Here is a 20,500-nt window from a genome sequence, read left to right on the forward strand (position 1 = left end):
TTTCTTGACAAGTACCACCGATGATGCAAATGGACTAGAGCTAGGCCTTATGAATCCCATGTCCAGGAGTTCTTTAATAGTTTTTTCAATTTCTTCCTTATAACCTCTTGGATGGCGGTATGGGGTTGTTATAACTGGTTTGGCACCCTGTTCTAACTCTATAACATGCTCAAAACCTCTATCTGGTGGTAATCCTGGAGGCAAGTCATTGAAAACTATACTATGCTTATCAAGAATATTTTGAATTTCAAAATGGAAATTACCTTGATTCTTGGGAGAGCTTGTTGGTTGGATTATGACTCCTGCTGCCCATGTTACTTGTCCTCTTCGAAAAGTCCTCTCCATCCTCTTTGCAGAGACCGCCTTAGGTGCTCCATTTGATAACCCTCTCAATATGACTTCTTTCCCATTGGAATGAAATTTAAACTCCATAGTTTGATGGTTCATGTAATAGCCTCCGATAGAGTGCAACCATTGAACACCCAATACAAGATCTGTCTCCCCAATACCAACCACATAGAAGTCATCACATAACTCATAATCTCCTAAGGTCATCTTGAGTTGTTTCACCACCCGTGTGCAAGGCATAGTGAATCCATCAGCTACAGTAACATTGAATCCCTCAAAATCTTCTGCTTTAAGCCCTCTTTTCATGACAAATCCCTCATCAATAAAATTGTGAGTTGCCCCACTATCAAGAAGAACAGTCAACCTTTGCCCTGCTAGTACCCCTCGAATTCGGAAGGGATGGTATCTTGGGACTCCTGATAATGCTGCTAAAGTGCCATCCTTGCCGATTTCTTTTACTTTCTCTTCTTCTACCTCCTCCTTAGTATCATGAAATTCCTCATGCTCATCTGAATCAGATTCTGAAGCAACTTCAATATAGTGCACTTGACCTTTCCCCAAACATCTGTGTCCTGGAACCCATGGTTCTCTACAAGTAAAACAAAGTTTTTTCCTTCGTAATTCACTCCTAGTCTCTTCATCTACCTTCTTTTTTGCCACATTTGTCACATCTTTTGGTGGTAGTGTTGGGAAAGTCTTTTTCTGAAAATTTCCCTTATGTTGCCAAAGATTTGGGGGTTTTTGATTAGTGATTGATTTCATAGGCACGCACGTTTCAAGTTGCAAGCTTCTTTTGATAGCTTCCTGTAAGGTTGAGGGTGAGAAAGCCTTCACCAAACCCTTAACAGAATCTTCTAAACCATCAAGAAAAAGATAAACGATCCTCTTTTCACTCATATCAGGTACCATAACAGCCACTTTTTGAAATTCTTCTACATACTCATTAACTGATTTGGTTTGCTTCAACTTTGACAATTCTTTAAAGTACTCTTCATCATCCTTGAGGTCAAATCTATCTATCACCCTTTGACTGAAATCTTCAAATGTAGTTACCTGATCGTGACCTTGAGTAGTCATTCCATGATACCACCAATCATAGGCTGCATCTTCCAAGTGTAGACTTGCAAATTGAATAGCATCACTCTCTTTCATGGGGTTAAGTGTGAAGAAAGTTTGTAATTTTTGTAGCCATGCTCTAGCTGAAATTTTATTTGTTCCATCAAAAGTAGGCGCTGTAAACTTGCTTATTTTATTTTTGAGCTCTCTTCCACTTGTGTCATGCTCCCTCCTATTCTCTTTCTTGGGCATCAAAGCATTCATCATATCCACATATTCTTTAAAAGGAATTGAACTACGAAAGTCATCATCTAAGCCATTGTAAGTAGCTCGTAATGTAATCAAATTACCTGTAACCTCTTCCACTGGATTAATGGCTGGATTTGGTACTGGTGGCTCATCTGCAGGCAAGAAAATAGATTTGGATGATTTAGATGGTGTGGATCTCCCGTTTCTCGGCTCCTCTGAAGTGCTCCCTTTCTCATTAATAGATGCAATTCCTTGTAATTTTTCTGTCAATATTCGCAAAGCCTCTCTAGTTTCCGCCAAACCATCCACCGTTTGCTTCTGAGTATTTTGGATGTCTTGGAAGAATTTCTTTGCCATCTCATCTGGATCAGCCATACTTTTTTCTTCCTTGGATTTTGTACTTTTGCTTTCAACTGGGGGTTTGATCAAAATTTCTTTATTCTTTTCTCGCTGCAAATATCTTTTTTCTCTTTCACTTAGTTGCATGCAATCATAAAATATGACATGCAAGATCTGGGTAGTTATCAAAACTTGACATGCAAGATCTGGGTAGTTGTTAAAACTGACATGCAACTTCTACAAACCCTCAGGCTGGCAAGATCACGGCTCTAATACCACTGAAATGTCCCTTTACTAATTTTTTATGATATTTCCAGCCTCAAATCAGAACTTTAAAATCAAACAACCAATATTACAAAGATCTGTCAATTCTCCAATAAAACCCAAATCGGGTATGTCCAAATTAGTGCCAAAAAAACTTCACAACTTCACAAATTGTTAATAAATCTGAAAATGGACATTTTACATAAATTTCAGCAGCATAATAGCCTACAAAATGAAATTTCCAGATTTGTACAGCCCTTACACAACAGATCACAAATGTAGAGCAAAAACTATGCTCAATCGGGCTCCCGAAATTAACACCAAAATGCCCGAAAACACCAAAAAACACTCATAAATTATCTCAGAAGTTTAATCACGACCCAATACATATATTCAGCTCTATTTTAACATCATAAAGTCTGAAATAAAACAGCAAACCAAACTGATATGAAAACACTCAACTGAAAACCCAAATTCAAACCAAAAACAATCCCCGAAAACACCCAAATCGGCACTATTCAGCACAAGGGCAAACTCTGTATGAGCATGCACATGGAATGGCTTCAAACTCCCGTCCTTAGCCTTCCTGGAAACCTGCAAACTCCCGTTCTTGGGTCTCCTTCTCCACAGGTTTGGCAGCCTCTGAAGAACAACAAGAAAATTAGCAAGAATCAAGATGTAGAATGAGCCCAAAATGCCTCCAAACCCCTTTTAAAGAGGGCATAACCCTAACTCACGTCCAAGAGGGGTTAATAAAATATAATTTAATAATAATTTTTATTTATTAGTCCATTGGTTTCCAAAGATTAACCCCTTTTTCCGAAATTTCACCTTTTTGGAGCCTGCCTGCCTTAACAAAGTTTTTTTTTTTTTTTTAATTATTTGAATAGGGGACATGACAGATTTGCAGCAGACCTGTTCATCATCTTTGGAGCAGTGATTTTGATGTTGATTATCGTCATTTAATTAGGGCTTTGCCCTAGGATTGGAGTGTGATTAACTGAAGGAGATTTGTGAGTTTTTGGAAGACATTTCTACCTAGCCAGTTACATAGCAGACATGAGTGCCTCAATTTGGAGCTGTATTTTAAGGCCTTTGTAATTAATTGCACTAGGGTTTGAAACCCTCAATTGGGCATTAAAACTTGGCCATCATTTCAAAGACAACTTTGCATGTTTGGTATGTATAAACCCTATATTCTGTTTCTATTTGTGGACAGAAGCTTCTAGGGAAGTTGGGTGTTAAAATCTGATCTCTATTTTATCTCAGAAAATGTAAGGGAAGTTGGTGTATTTCAGTACTGAAATTTTGGTAAATCAGATCTGATTCTGACATAATATCTGGGACTATAATTGAGGGTTTTATGTGCAATTAAATTTTCAAAATTTTTGTGCCATAGTTTGTAGAATTTGTTTTCTGTTCTCAGTATCTCTATCTGCAGATATTATAGTGGTACTAGCTCTGCCAGACTTGGCAGCCTGTTGTTGGTTGATTTGCATGCATGGAATAGGTGGACATAATATGAAAAGCTTGAAGAGAACGATGGCTGCATATGATAACTCACCATCATCAAGTGAAAAAGAAGCCAATACGAAGACTACTTGATGTGGTTTTGTCACTGCACCAACGGTATAATAAAATATAGAGATTCCTATCCTCTCTTGATCAAAATCATGTGTATGCTAAGATTGAGAAAAATAATACAATTGAATCCAAGGTTCTTCTATGTCAGTTCCTGACTGTGGATAAACTCAATGGTTGATGTGATATGCTGGTATCAGGAGGTGACTCATATAATTTTCCTCAAGTATACTTCAAACAATATTGGCTATGGAAGCTTTCAGATTGATATAGCAATGAGTACTTTTTTGGGTTTTTCACAATATATGTAGGAAGTAAACAAGAGAAGGGTTGAGGAATCTATTCTAATCCTAGAATTTGGAAGATAAATACTGCTGCAATGAAACCTACCAAACTTTGCCTTGCCAAATTAAACAACTACACAAAGCTGGTGCAATCTGTTGGTTCCCAAAACCACAGATTGAAAATCCAGGAGTTTTACCAATTCTCCAAAAGGATCACTCAATCAGTTTTGGCCAACGAATGGGAATAGTCCAAATTCCCATACATTTTAGCCTTCGCTACACCTAGGCGGGTAAACCTTCACTTCAAACCTGATCACCTGGTTCAAAGCTTTTCGATAGCAAATTTCAATTAAGCGAGTTCTTCGGTTGGCAAAATCCTCAAACTCGTTCAAATTCCTGTTAAATGATTGCTTGAAATGGTTGAATGTTTATGTAGGGTTATCAATAATAGAATAGATGCTTGCAAGAAGGAAGTATATAGATTTCTGACTTCAATTATAAATCTAATGCTATATTTCAATGATAATTCAATGATTTTAAAAGACCAATGCCTCTGCTCATACGGGCAATAGAGTCAACTACAACAAGAATTATTACGTGCAACTTTACGAGACAATATTTATTAAATATCATCAATTACTCTTGTGCTATGCAAGAGATAAATTCAACATGCAATTCTATGTTAGCCAAAAGGAATTTAACTTCTTTGGTGGGAAGTTCGATTAGCTAGAGATGAGGAAACGTATGTATAGTTCACACCATCCCTGTTTGTTGAACACAGAATGCAAAAAATACCCAATGCAAAAGCTTTGGCAAAATAATTCAATAATCTTCTTATTGATCATGAAGGACGAATCCAAATCATAATTTTAATCTCTTTGCATTTTAGATAAATATAAGCATAAGGCTTTTTACTTACTATTATAATATAATGTTTGAATTTATATTACAAAGCCATGCCTTATAACTCATTTTCCTCCATACAAAACTGAATATCTCTCATAATGCTTTTCCAAATATCTATCTTTTTTCAATATATCTTCCTCAAAATGAAATATTCTCTACTTATATCTTTTAATCCCAATTGAAGGTCCAATCTCTTAGAGAAAGAGTGGCACCTATATAGTTATATCTTTTCATTTTAATAATTATAGTTATGCACTTTCATTTCATCTTTTAATCACCAATACTTAATATTAATGTTTTTTATGTTTTATCGAGCTCTTCTTTAAAGTTCTTGGCTTTGCATATGTAGAATTTTATTTTCATATATATTAATCCACTACTCCTCAATATATATATATATATATCATTATTATTATTTTTTTTTTTTTTTTTTTTTTTTTTTTTTTTTATGTCAATATCTGCATATGTTGCCGTATTGTGGGATCACAAAATCCATATTCGCCCAACACCTTGAGTGTCATCGTGCATCTGAATGGCATTACTAGAATTCCCTAGACTGTCTTTTGTTGCTAATATTGACCCACGATATTGGTTCCACTCTTGACAACGTCGTGTATGGCTTCCATTCATTTGTTTATTCATTATTTTATCAAGACTTCTTTCCTTAACTCACCATGGTGTATGGTTAGGAAATATCTATGTAAGACAGTCTGCTTCCGTGTATCAAGATTGACAAGCTTTAAAAGGCATCCATTTGAGACAACAAACTAAAGATTTCTCCTTATAATCTCAACTATAAAGCCCACACACTTACTTTGAATACCTTATTATCCTGCTCGAATAGATTACCACCACTCTGAAAATGGCTTAATGAAGACTCTGTGTCCTTATCAAAATGGAAATCCCTTTTGTTGAATATGGTGATGTTGCCAACTACTACGTTGAGGACAAAAAGGTGCATACTCTTGCTTACTTCGCTCAAAATTTCCAAGATCCTTAAAGTTTAATAGCACATATAGGCACCTGTTGTCATCAGGAAAATCTTTTGCATCACTGCAATGAGAGTCATCCAGACACCATCTGTACGCCTTATAGTCTCCTCCCCGACGCTAAACCTTAGCATTCTTCACGTCATTGGTTACATGCGTTTTTATTTTCCAAAATGATTAGACCTTGTTCTCATGTCACTCCTTCATTTCCTTTTGTGAGACCAGGTAATGTACAATTGAAAGCATTCTACTTGATCTTTGATAGGCAAATGCCTTTGAAATTGGAGTCATAATCAATGACTCCATTCCTGAACAAGGATTATATGATTTATGTTCGCAAAATCCAAGATCAATAACTTACTTCATTCCATCTATAGTCAAATAAGCTTCAGCTATATCAGTATAACTTTGCGGCTCCTTCTGGTGTTGGTTCAAATATTTTTGCTTCAATATCTAACAGGAGATTAGCATATATAGGATATATGATCATTTCAGACATTTTGTGCCCAAACTGCTAGTTCTGTGTTTGAAGATTTCTTCTATTGCTCCAATCTCTTCTTGTCCTGTAAAAAATACAAGAAAATCTCCTGACTATTGTGTGACATGTATCTATAACACAATCACAATAGCAGTTTGCAAATAGTCTACTTTAGGTGATTTTGTGAAACGGATTTCAATGGGAAATCTTCTCCCTGGTATTTTGAAAATTGGAGCCATATCAAAGTATGCACTAAACTTTTTTGTATCTAATGTTGCACTTGACATAAGCAATTTTATATCTAGACGAAAATGAGCAATATCCTTAACTAATCCAAATAATACATCTGTAGAAACAGTTCTCTTATTGTCCTCGTCAACCATCATAACACCATAGCTTGCTAGATCAAGCTCAACCAAGAGTTCATGGAATTGCATCCCATCTGTCACATATTTAAGAATTGTTTTCTCAAATGTGCAATCTTCAAACTAGATTGAATAACCAACCTCATGACCTAGTTTAGCACCCATTTCTTCTGTCATTCAAACAACTACACTCATGGCTGCAACCCTCCTTAATTGTGTACATCCAATCTTTCCTCGTTTTGTATATCCAACTTTGTGAAGGGACTGTCGTATCTGGGTCGTCTTCCCTGATCCAATCCTCCCAACAATGACAAGAACCTGGTGATCATTTATGGCCTGAATTAATTCTTCTCTGTAAGCATAGATTGGCAAAAGCTGTGACATTGTTTTTGTCCTTGAATCCTTTGCTAGTCCCAATTTCTATTTTAATTCCCATTCACATCTTATTTTACTGAAGAAAATAGGTATTTCATAACAATGATCACCACCATTAGTGCTGTGTTATATGCAAACAAGCAAAATTGATAAAACTTTAGATGATGCTTAAATGGAGGCCCTAATTTGCAAAAATTTGGGGCTCCATCACAATCTTCAAGGTCTACACGAATAATTTCCATATCACAATAAACACCATCATATGAACAATGTGCATCAATATAGAAGTAAAGCATCCACATAAGGGCTCAAAAACAACATTACACTACGCTTAGGAATAACCTACGAACTAAAGTATAAGCAAAACGATTTCACCATAATAAATTTATCAATCACATTTATCTAAGTACTTGAAAACAAATCTATTCTAAATGAAGGAACAAAGGGAAAATGCAAGCACCAAAATATATCAAGAAATCACCAAACTTCAATGACAACTTTATGAACATGGTAACTCTTAAGCAATAATCTCAAAATCTGCTCCTTTACAAATGAGAAGTAAGCCCTTTATATAGGTCTCAAATTACAATAAGTGGTTAGGATTGAGACATAACCAATGGCCCAAATTTTGTAACCTCAACTCAAAATAGGGTTAGGGCAACTAGAGAGTATCTAAAATTAATGAGGTCCACTTCAACCAATCATAAGAGAGTCACTCCATTAGAGGGGTAATAAATGTCCACTATGTAGCTCCACTCAGCAAGAGAGAGGGGTGAAAATATCAATCAATTTCACCATAATAACATTATCTATTGCATTCAACTAACTACTTGAAAAAAACTATACTAAGTGAAGGAACAAAGGGAACATGCAAGCACCAAAATACATCAAGAAATCACCAAACTTCAATGATAGTTTTATGATCATGGTAGCTCTTAAACAACAACCTCAAAAATCCCTCATTTACAAATGAGAAGTGAACCCTTTATATAGGTCTCAAATGTCTTTAATACTAGAATGGAATTCTGAGACTAGAATGTCCTCCTTAAGCATCGAGAACTAGAATTTTTGCTCCTGCAAAATAAAATTATTGACATAAGAGTCATGCGAGGAATTTAAAATAGAACACATAAAAACTCCTCCATATTTTCTCTCTAAAAATCCTTTCATTTTGATTTCCAATCCACTTTCTAATTACTTCTTTGTTTTTCTCTCTCTCTATAAATAAACCTCCCTTCTTAAAAGCTCAAACCTTTTCTCTCCATAAATGAATTTTGCTTGCCTACTTTAGATTTGTGCCCAAGGCACATTTGAGCACTACATGAAAAATTTCAACACCAAGACAATTTTTTGTTTGCCTACCTCGGATTTGTGCCCAAGGCGCATTTGAACATTGTAGGTAGATTTCAACACTTTGACAAGTTTCTACTTGCCTGCCTCAGATTTGCACCCAAAGCACATTTGAGCATTACCGGAAGATTTTCAACACTTATTCAAATGTTTGCTTGCCTACATTGGATTTGTACCCAAAGTGTATTTTCGCACTTCAACAGGATTTTCAACACTTAGGAAAACTTGTGTTGCCTTTTGTCTTTTCTTTGAACTTGGACTTCGTGGATGTTGTTGTTCCTCCATGCATCTATGTACAACACTTTACAATTTAAATTTTTTGCTCATTTCTCGTACTTCCCAACTCATTTCAAAAAAAATTCCCAACTCAACTCGCTCGCATTGCATTCCCAGCTCTGCTTGCCTGTATTGTTTTCCCAACTCGACTCCCTTGCATTGCTTTCAAAACCAACTTTTCATTGCTTTCCCAGCTCAACTCATTTGCATTGCTTCTAGCGTTGAAGCTCACCCAACGATTGAACATGTCCCCCTATATAGGTTATTTGCCCGTTCTCACACTTTCATAGAAATAAGCAATGCAATGTGCACCAACTCCATTTTGAAATCTAGGTAGAGGTGTATATTTTTCAATACTTTTTCACTTATTCAAACTACTTTTTCCAAGGGTGCTTTTTTGAACTGTTTTTTTAGGAGATTGCTTTTTCAAGAGACTACTTTTTTGTACTACTTTTTCAAAGGATTATTTTTAAATTCGAACTACTTTTTCTGAGGGTACATTTTTTAGACACTTTTTTAAATCACCTTTCCAAATATATTTATGGATACTCATGTTCCTCCTCTTCAATTTGCGCTCATTTGACCTACCAAAATTAGAGTTACTATAAATAGTAAGTTTGTTTCAATATGAAACTAGGGTAAACTAAGACTTACTAAAAATAGAAATCCCTAAAAAAGGAAGCCCTAAAAAATAGGAAACAATTCAAAACTCAAAATTAAGCCAAACTGAGACTTACTAAAAATAGAAATTCCTAAGAAATAGGAGACCCTAAAAATTGGAAACTTCACCAAAAGACTTAAATTTCATAAGTTCATTTTTAAAGGGATTTTCAACTCGACACTTCATCCAAACTCACAGTTCCTACTTTAAAAAGCCCTAAGAACTGAAATCTTTGAAAGCGGGAAACAATTATCCACTTTAGACTTAGCCAAATTCATCAATTCCCATTCAAACATAAAGAATCTCGGGGTTCTAACACCCAAACTACCAGGAACCAAAAACCAAAACGGGCCAAGCAAACCAAAAGGTAGGGGGTCCCATTTGCAATGGGGTGATGTGTGAAAAGATCACAACAAGACTACTAGTGCAAATAATAAGAGAAGAATGTAGAAAAACAGCATAGAACAATGCACGCTCTACCAACAGACCTACATGTTCATCACTATATAGACCTCTTTGTGCCTATTTTATACCAAAGGATGGGCCTACACAAGAAACTGTTAAAAATAATGAGGTTGCTGAGATTTTGGCTAAGTATCAAGCTTTGGGGACAGATTTGTGCAGCGATCGCTTTCAGAGACTACTTGGGAGTCACTAAACGCACAATGACAAAGAAGAAACAATGGAGTCAAGGAAAGCTAAACAATGGGTTGCAAAAAAGGTTGGGACATCTCTCATTACCTAGCTTTGATGGATCATCCAAGAATACAGCGAGAGCTTGTATACTGATATTGGATATTTGCATTGATCCAAAACAGATGAAGGAGAGTAAGGCTATTAAGTTTGCTACATTTCACCTTGAAAGAGTTGCGCGAGTGGTAGTATCCCGGATTAGTAACACAAGGTCATGATTCAATTGTTTCATATGATCAGTTTTGCACTACATTGATAGAGCAGTTTGACAGTAAGAATTCAAAGGCACCCTCAAGAGAATTAGCTCAGCTGAAACATAGATTTCATTAGAGAATTTCAGTGCTTGTCAGTAATACTTTTTTATTTGACTAAAATGAGGTTGATTGCTTGTTTCATTGAGGGTTTGTCGGAGCCTATTAATGGTCAGATAAAAGCTTTTCATCCTCCTACTCTTGCCAACAAAATTAAGAGAGCAAGCCCCATAAAATTTTCTACTCCTAAGAGTAAGCACTATCATGAGGATATAATTACCAAGCAAAAGAAATCATCTCAAGCATTCCATCCAAACCAAGAAGGGAAGAAAAAGATAAGAAGTTGAATTATGCGAGGAAGAACGAGTTGTGTAAGAAGTTGTGTTTCCGTTGTCAAGAACCATGAGTGTCTGGTTATAGATGCCTTGAGAAAGGTAATGTATTATGTTGTAGTTATATTTGACACTAATGACACTATTAATGATACTAAAAAGAGTGGCAATCAAGAAAAGGAAAACACAGCCATAACACATGTAGCTACCGCCAACCTTCCAAGAATACGCAAGTATCAACCATTAAAAGTAAGAGGAATTTGAATGGACAGCAAGTGACATGTTTGATGGACAGCTTTGCAATTGGAAGATTTTCTAGGATTCTATGTCATGATGGCTAATAAAATAAAGATGAGATGTAGCAAAAGATACCACAAAATGAACATTGAGTTGAAGACCACACCATCAATTACGATTTCTATGTGATAAGAATTATTGATTCCAATGTCATCTTAGGAATTAAATGGCTACAGTCTCTTGAGAGATACATTCAGAATTTCTATCAGATGGAGTTGGAGTTCAAGGTGGCTGAGAAGAGGATAATACTCAATGCTCTGGTAGATGAAGAAACGACAGCTACAGCAGCAAGGATGATTGAGGTCATAGTCATACACAGTCATGAGGAGACAGAGTGGACAGCTTCAAAGGTTGATGGATATGATATTGAAGCAAGAGACTTTTTGGGTGACATTCCATGTGGAGTTTCCCATGTCCTATGTGTCTACAACAGGCAGCTTAGAGTATGTGGGTGGCTGAGTATACAGGAACTATATTGTTAATTAATTTCTTGTTGTTACTGTGAGTATGGAGTTATTGACACCTGATAGCTCTAAAATATAGGATTCGTCGATCAGCAGCATAGTGGGAATATTTCAGAGCGACAGAGTTTCAAACATGCTGACTGCATCAGAGTGAAGCAGCAGAATGATATAGAGTCATTCTAAAACTAGTTCAGGATCCCAGTTGTGCACCAGCATATTTCTTGAGGACAAGCACTATAGGGCAGCAAGGGCTTCAATCTCTCCATTCGATAATATATTCAATAAAATGGCTCAGGAGACATGCGACCCAACAAGTCTCTTTGTTTATAAAAGGTGTAACATCAAATTTTACTTAAAAGCTAAGTTACCTGTGCCCTTGGTTAGGGGCTGGAGGTGGAGGCAGACACAGAAGCATCTGAAAGCTGATGCTTGTGGAAGCGCACATGGAGCATGAAAACTCCCTGTGGATTCGCATCAGGATGCAATACGTGCCAATAGCAGATTTTTAGTCACACAAAGGCAAATAATCAATACCGAACAATTACTGCCCAAGCATAAAGATACAAACATAGAACACAAGAAGTAGTAACCAGCTGGACAAGGAAAAGAGAGTGCAATGGTTGCAAATAATTATGGAACAATTCTGGACTAGACAGTGCACCAATCTTGACATAAAATACAAGATTACAAAAAGATCATGAATCAGTTCCAACTGCGCTGTAGCATGAAATTTAGCATAAGGAATGCCAATAGTAGAGGAAGGCAAAGTGTCACAATAGAAAATCAAGCAGTGATATATTTTCTTGAGTAATGACGTCACGAAATAGAAGACATATATGTATAAAAAAAAAACTTGCAGATTGAAGCGGCATAACATCCTTAGACAAATCAGCCCAAGAGGGACAAGGGAAAGGAGCAATCAATTGCAGGTCATAGAGTAGATAAGTGGGCAAAGGCGAATGATAAATACCCCAATGGTGTTGCCATTCTATACAAAACATGTAAAACTTATTCAAGCGCAGAATTCATATACAAAGACAAGCTAATACAAAACTCTAAATCATACCTGAAATCCTGTAGAGGAATGACCAATTGTATATTTTATGAATTATCAATTGGCATTTAATATATTTACCTCGATCAATGATGAAGTACATTCATACTATCGAATGATTTAGTTCTATATTTCAGATTTCTTGCATTTTTGTATATATATAAATATATATAAAACATACTGAAAACCCCAAAAAATCCATGTATCTGCATAATGGGTTCTCATACTAGCATCTACATCCACACCCGAACTCGTAACTTAGCTAAAAAGCATAGTTACACCGTCATCGAGGACAGAGAGATGTCAGAATGGGGATACAGGTTTCTCAGACAGGGGGGACAAAGGGACCTTGATTTTGGGACAATGGGGGGTGAGGGGGGTGGGGGGTAGGAGGTCTTGGAGGTCTTGGGGTTTGTAGCTGCAATAAAAATCTTTATTTCTGGGCGTTAATTCCGTTAGTCACCTTCAGCTGAAAAGGATGTTTATGATAATTGTAATTTTATATATAATGACATGTCATTCATCATGCGTTAAGGCATGGTAATACGTAGAGTTGTATTTGTAATAAAGAGTAATTGAAGAGATCTTTGGTCGGAATGCGAAGAGTCTCTCTTTAAGTTATATATATCGCATAAAGCGATAGGCATTGTACACTTGAATTTTATGATTAATAAAATGATATTTTGTTGTGTGGCTAAGTTTTTCCTTTCACTCTAGAAGGATTCTCCCAGGGTATTTCTATTGTTGTCTTTTCCATTTCAATAATTTCTTATTGTTGTTTATCTATGTTTTCTGGGCTAAATCTAACATGGTATTAGAGCAAGGTTGGATAACAGCATTTAAGGGAAAAAAAAAATCTTTCTAGTTTTGTATTTGTTGTGTTGCTTGGAGTTATATGCCCTGTGATATTAAATGTTTTCTGGCAGCCTTTGGTTTTTTGGCATCTATGTGGTCAGCCAGTTTATTCTTCTGCATCCTCAATTATTGCTTTTATGATGTTTTCTGGGTGTTTGGATCTTTGCATGTATTCGGTGACATTGTAAGGGTCACTGTTGCATCATCTTCAGCTTTTAAGGGTCCTATTAAATTGGTATTTCCTCACTTTAAGGGAAACTTCACCTTTCCATATTCCTTGTTAGGATTAAGGGATGTAGCAATACCCGGTCTTTTGACTGCTTTGATGCAGAAATTTGTTCAGTCAATATTCTCTTCAAGAGCTTTCGAAGCACTTAAAGACTTAAGCACAGGGCTGATCCATTATCCCAAGGAGTCATACTTCACCTCTTGTATAGTTTCTTACATTCGTGGTTTGATTCTAACATTTGAGTAGAATCAGGTCTAGACTCTGAATTAAGTGAAAGATTTGCAGAGGGTCTGAATTCTTTGAGACATACATGATTTTTTTTTTAAACCTTGTTCCCATGAAAGGAATCTTGACTAAGGTGATAACCACAATCATATATGATGTTGGAGATAGAACAGTGGCATAGGCATGTCCGAGAAAAAGATAACAGAGGAATAAAGCATGCGAGAATCATCTTAGCAGTGTCAGCGAGTGAAGCGTGTGCATGATACGGAGGGAATAGGGATGGGAATGGCAAGCGATGAAGATGAGGGGCAGATCAGAATGGGGATAGCATCATCCTCACTATCGCACTTGCAGACTTTTGAGCTAATTGATTGCAATCTCTCAGAGAGGTTCAAAGGCGAGAATATGAGGATGAATTTGCATGCCATGTTGATATCTAATATGGTGCTCTCTTCCTTCGGCGTGGATAAAGGAAATCTCTCTTGTCGATATCTTGAACTCTGTCAGTTACAGCTGGAAGCGCAAGGCCAGGCATATCATTTCTTCTTCTAAAGTCAATATCATTATGTGTCTTCAAGCCCTTCCCAATCATGCGTCATATCCATAAGAAATCTACTCAGGGCGATCGGCCATCATGTTTTGTTTGTGAGTTTATAGTGACATGGCACCACTTTTGTTTTATCTTGGCAACGTGTGTAGTCACCTTCTTCTTTTTGCATATGTGGTCAATACCTTGTAACGGTCAAGACTTCCTCTCAATCATAGAACATTGGCACTATTCTTTATTGTCGGTGGTATCCATTCGCTTGCATGGGTCATAGTATTCTTTTCGAGGCATGTCTCTTGTAGGGGTTCAATATTTCTTCACAGCCCTTCGTTATTGTCAATTATGTGTGACTAGATGCATGTCTAAGCAATTTCCAACCATGTGTCGTTTAGCTCAGGCCATCCGTTATATGGGCATGCTCTCCATTTCATTTTTTTTCGTTATGAGGTGTTTTAAGTTTGTGAGGAGGTCGTATGTTAATTTCTTTCAGTCATATGATTACGTTCAGAGAGGTCATGTTTGTGTCGTGTATAATCCAGAGTTTCTATTGTCGTGTCTCTTCAATGTGGTCTCATAATGTCATTTTTTTCTTCTTCTGGTATTTGAATTATTCTAGATTTTGAGTTGAATTAAAGAAAGCATTTGGAGAACCTTGAAGGAGATTTGAGGACGTGGGTAGTAATGGGCATCCTTGGAAGAGAACGATATGGAGATCAACTCTGAAAAATAAAGAGATAAGTTTTCACCTCCTAAAAATATTAATTTTCTAATTTAAGTGCTAATTATCTTAGAGCCATTCATTATTTGTATGCTTTACAACATTCTTCACATTGGTATTGAAGACATTTTATATTGTGAATCAATGAAAATCCTTGATTGGCAAAGTGTGCTTGTTTTCAATTGCACAATCCATAAATAAGATTTTAGATTTAATGAAAGAAGGAAGATTGAAAACCTTCAAATTGAATGCAATTTCTAAGTGGAATATTTTTTTAAGAGATAAGAATTTTATTTTTACTATTGATCATGAATATGTGTATGGTTATTAATTTTTCTCTTGATTGCAGGATGCAACAATAAGTAATAAGATGGGAATGTTGCTTTAATTTCTAGAGGGAGATGCTCAACCTCAAAGGGAGGTTGCATTCTCTTACTTATTGTTGTGATTAATATAATTCATAATTAAGAGGGAGTGCTTATGGAATCCCCATCTTTCTCATAATGCTTGTGGTATTTGTAATATTTGAGACTTAAATGGAACTAAGTCTTGTTTTTGTTACGTATGTTTCTATTCTTGTGTGAATAAAACAAGATTGTAAGAATCGGCTATCATAATTCTTTCACTCTAGGAGTGATCATCATGTGGAGAGAATCCACGATGACATCACGTGGAGATAATCCGTGATGGGAGTTGGATGTCATGTTGAGTGATTCCATGACAGTTCACGTGGAGAGAATCCGTGATTAAAGGCTTAGCTGGGATTCTTACATATCCATCATGTTGAGTGATTCCATGATTATGAGTACTTGTTATAGGACTTTCATGTTGAGTAATTCCAAGAATTTTATAGGATTTATATGATTAGTTTGTTATCATTAACATTTTGGTTGCAGCTTTGTGTAACAATTCAGCTAAAGATTTCTCTCTCGCTAAGGGGGAGTGTTGGAGTTTGTTGCTGCGATAGAAAATTTATCTCTAGGCATTAATTCTATTATAGTCACCTTCAGTTGAAAAAGACATTTATGGAAATTGTAATTTTAAATATAATGACATGTGTCATTCATCATGCGCTAAGGCATGGTAATACATAGAGTAGTATTCGTAATAAAGAGTTATTGAAGAGACCTTCAGTTGGAATGTGAAGAATCTCTCTTTAAGTTATATATATCGCATCAAGCGATAGGTATTGTACATTTGAAGTTTATGATTAATAAAATGATATTGTGTTGTGTAGCTGGCTTTTTCCCTTCATTATAGAAGGGTTTTCCAAGGGTATTTCTAGTGTTGTCTTTTTCATTTCGGTTATTCCTTATTGTTGTTTATCTCTGTTTTTTGGGCTAAGTCCAACAAGAGGGTGTATATACTGTATACTAAAAGTATGGTACTTAAAATGCAACTTATGAAAAGATGTATAAGACATAAAGATGTAAAACAGTAAAAAATGTAAACTAGAATTATTCGATACCTGAAAATTGCATTGAACAATGACCAATAAAATTTTTAATAGTAAAATCAGCAAATGGAAGAGTTCTAATATATGATATATCATATGATAACAGAAGTATCTAATCATAAAGATGATTACATTGAGTAGCATGATATCAAAACAAGTAAAAATTCAAAATGACGAAATGTAGTGAACAAGGCCTCTAATCATCCCTTGGGAGGTCAGGAAACTAGTCATCATTGAAACTACTAGACTCTCCAAGGTCAAGAGCCACAAAGGGAACACCAACCGGCCTTGCATCTGAAGCATCATCATCCCCATCAACCTATGATGGCTCCTCTGGCTTTACATCCCATTGTGTTACTAGGCTTTCCTCGTAAACACGTATCCTCAGCATTCACGGAACAGTCAAGGAGCATTAGTGTGTCCCTTGAGCACTCCAGGGATGTTGTTACTGGCAGACAGTGGTGGTTTGAGTGGCACCATTGGGAACGCCAGCCATGTGCGCCCCCTTTTAGAGAACATTGAGGATTTTCCTTTTGGGGGGGAGGAGGTGGGGGAAGCGGGGGAACGCGTCCCTGGGATAAACTGCTAAAAAATAAAAGTATGAATGTTTATTAAAACATAAAACATTGCTTATTGTTCTTTCTGGGTAGATTGTGCTCCTATTTTTGCATCAATGTTTTGAATCACACTTTGTGATCCATATATTATTTTCTACTTTAGCTCTCTCATCCTGAAGACAGATCACAAAGTGTGAACTGCAACGATGATGCAAAAATACGAACAAAGTCTACCGTGAAAACACAGCAGGCAATTATAATGGATTGTGGAAAACTATTGTCTTCAAGTAAAATATTATAAGAGTGACTTTATTATAAATCAAGTGTGGAAAAAGAAATTTAAAAAAGTATTTAAATTTATTTTCCCTCGTATGGAATTACTATCTTATGGAAGTAAAAAAATATTTTAAAATAGTATATGTTTTCTCTTTGGAACTACTATCTAGAAACTTTCAAATGATCAATATAAGAACTTCTATCTTCATTTTGGAAACATCATTGAGTTGACTTGTTCTTGTGGAAATTTTTCTTTTGGCTGCAACTTGGCTTCAGCTTCATTCCAATGACAAAAACCCTTGTGAATTTGGATAGAAACCTAGCTCATCCCCAGCAAAAATGCATATACTCAGGTTTGCAAATAACCACTATGGGCAAAAAAATATATACCCAGGTTCAGATGGATGTGGATTCTATGATAGTACTCAGATTTATCATTATATTACTCAGATAGCCTGCCTAAAATGTCTCTCTGTTAAATTAGGATAACTGCTTTTTATTGTGGCTGAGTTATTCTGTCTAAAGGACTTGAAATTCCAGCAGAAAAACATCACATCAGTATCCTTATCTTCAAGTTAATCTAACTTCTAACAAAAGCCATAATAATAAACATTATAAGGGAAATTCCAAGATTTATGAATAACATTAACACTGTATATGTTGGCACTTTATGAATGACAATACACACTGTATATGTTGACATGATGCATTATAAAAAGTAAAACATAGCAAGCTAATTGTGCTAATTGTATTATAATTACACCAAAATTATTAACATTGATGGAAAAAATGACTGAAAATGAAAGCCGTACCTCTTGAGAATCTTCTTCTTCGCACTGTTCTGCATCTGCGCCAATAGCATTGCAGGAAAACCACCTGCCGGTTGTCTCACTGTAAAATCTCCTCCTGTCTAGTGCATAAGTTCTACTAGGACCAATGGTTAATGGAGAAAAGTGGAGTCCATTGTCCAGTCTCAATTTGAATTTTATGAATAGCGCGATTTGAGGCTGGCAAAAATGCCTGAAGCAGTGTCTTCTGTTTACAGATGACTGTGCCCTACCAGAACTGTTGCTTTTAAAGTTCCTCAACGCAAGGGAAGTCTGTTTGACAACACTGCTCTTGGGAAGTAGTAAAACTGAAATAGGGGAAAAGGTATATTGGCATCTTTCCATTGAAGAGAAGCTAGAGCTCTAACACCATATTCAGGCATAGGGCATCGTGGTTAACATAAAATCCCATGCCACAGATAGGACTGCATCTGATTCTGCTCTTGAACCATTTCACAAGAAAAAAACATAAGAAATCTCTAAAATTTATATTGATGAGGATTAATACCATATTCACACAACACATCTTGATTCAAGTTCAACATGGACAATTCTAAGCGATGATTCAGGCAACACCAAAAGCATCTCTTCACCCATTTTGCAGCACAACGAACTGAAAACACCGCAAGAATTTTCAATATTCCGTATCAAGAGAAACACCACAATTTTAAAACATACCATATCTTGCATCAAATAAAGCGAGGATAATCCAATCCTACAGATTAAACAACGCCCGATTCAGCTCTTGGGTATTTTGAAAAAAATTATATAAGAAAAATCAAAAACATTTTGAAGGGGCACTATACCCCATCCAAACAAAGCGCATCTTGCTTCAGTTCGGCACAGGCACTCCTATACTGCACATTATACTGTTGGGTTTTTGTCCTTCGTCCAGGAAAACAAATGACCACAAGTAGAATGATATTGGAGAAAAACAAGTAGAATGATAGCATCTTATGCTTCAAATGCTATAGAATAAACTACACTCAATTCAGCTTATGGCACTTTCATGAAGAAAAATAACAAGAAATTTATTTTAAAACTCCTACGCAACATAATAAACTACGCTAAGTTCAGTTCTTCGCCCTTTGTTGCAGGAAACCAAATGACATTCCAATTGAAAACCTCAAAAATATATTTTTACTTCAACTAGTAAAATGTTCAAACACAACTCTTTCCCAACGCTCCACGAGACTGGATTATACCTACTTAATTCTTGACCTTTGTAGCAGGAAAGAACAAACTAAACAGAACCACAAAAACAATCAAACATATAGTCTCAGCCCCGCTCCCTAAACGCATTTATCCTATCACGGAAATTTCACATACCCAATTTTAAATATAAAATTTGAAAGATTTACCATCTCACAGAAACTCGTGGTACTCACTCCTATTACAATTCGGGCAGTGAGCACCCAAATCTACTGCGGGAAAATAAATTTCTTCCATAATTTTGTGGCCTTTTATAGGCAGCGAGAATCAATCATTTTGACTTCTACAGCGTACCCGCTACGCTGAACTGCAATAAAAACTGTTAACAAGGACAAAAGCATTACGTTATCCACACTCACCATTTACTTTCGGAGTTTCAGGCTCTGCATTAATGTAATGCGGCATCCAAAGCTGAGCACGGATTAATGAAAATACAAAGCTTGGACGGTTTGCTCCGCGCAGACGAGTAAGGTTCGAGGAGGCTGAAAAAATAATGTATTTTGAATTTTTGCGGATGTATTAATGTTAAAATTTCAAGGGTGTGTGAGAAAATTTAGGAATTTGCCTGGAGAATAATTTAAACAAGGAAAACGATGAGATTTTTAAAAATGGGAACGCCTCGAGAAAATTTTAAACAAATTTGGAATACGATGAGATTTTAAAATATGGGAATTCCCAAAAAGGATTTACGAATACCTGTACTGGACGAGCCCATGGCTGTTGAATGAATCTACACCTTACATTGCCCTAATTGAATCATTTTAGGGAAACAAAATAAAACTACACGTACATTGCCCTATTTCACGCAGTTTAGTGACATAGTATTAATGACAATGAAAATAAGTAGGAGATAATTTCTATAGTAAGTCAAATTGTGATATTGCTATCAGCATTTAACTTTGTGATTTTGATATAGCTATCGATGAGCTTAAGGGGCTTTCTAATGAATGGTTCATAAGGCTCAACACTTGGTGAAAGTTTTGCAA

General features: G+C 36.1%; 1 protein-coding gene across 20 annotated transcripts in view; it reads right to left on the reverse strand.

Annotated features, from left to right (window-relative positions):
- The window catches only part of LOC149565049 (phosphatidate cytidylyltransferase 4, chloroplastic-like), a 146,873-nt gene extending 126,615 nt beyond the window's left edge, over positions 1 to 20,258 (reverse strand). For 3 of the 20 annotated variants that reach the window (XM_089818589.1, XM_089818581.1, XM_089818599.1), the window contains exons 1-3: positions 20,211 to 20,258; positions 19,874 to 20,079; positions 18,288 to 18,739 (exon numbers count right to left, since the gene is read on the reverse strand). In XM_089818589.1, coding sequence (XP_089674715.1) covers positions 18,288 to 18,647 — 360 coding nt within the window. In that variant the 5' untranslated portion in view covers positions 18,648 to 18,739; positions 19,874 to 20,079; positions 20,211 to 20,258. Of the gene's footprint in view, positions 1 to 18,287; positions 18,745 to 18,980; positions 19,018 to 19,108; positions 19,188 to 19,873 lie in introns of all 20 variants that reach the window. The other 17 variants (XM_089818597.1, XM_089818586.1, XM_089818600.1 and 14 more) reach the window with 12 other exon arrangements.
- Positions 20,259 to 20,500: the final 242 nt, after the last annotated feature.

The sequence above is a fragment of the Cupressus sempervirens genome, chromosome 3, assembly GCF_028749045.1.
Source record: "Cupressus sempervirens isolate cs-2001-9-10 chromosome 3, ASM2874904v1, whole genome shotgun sequence".
In the NCBI taxonomy this organism is placed as follows: Eukaryota; Viridiplantae; Streptophyta; class Pinopsida; order Cupressales; family Cupressaceae; genus Cupressus; species Cupressus sempervirens.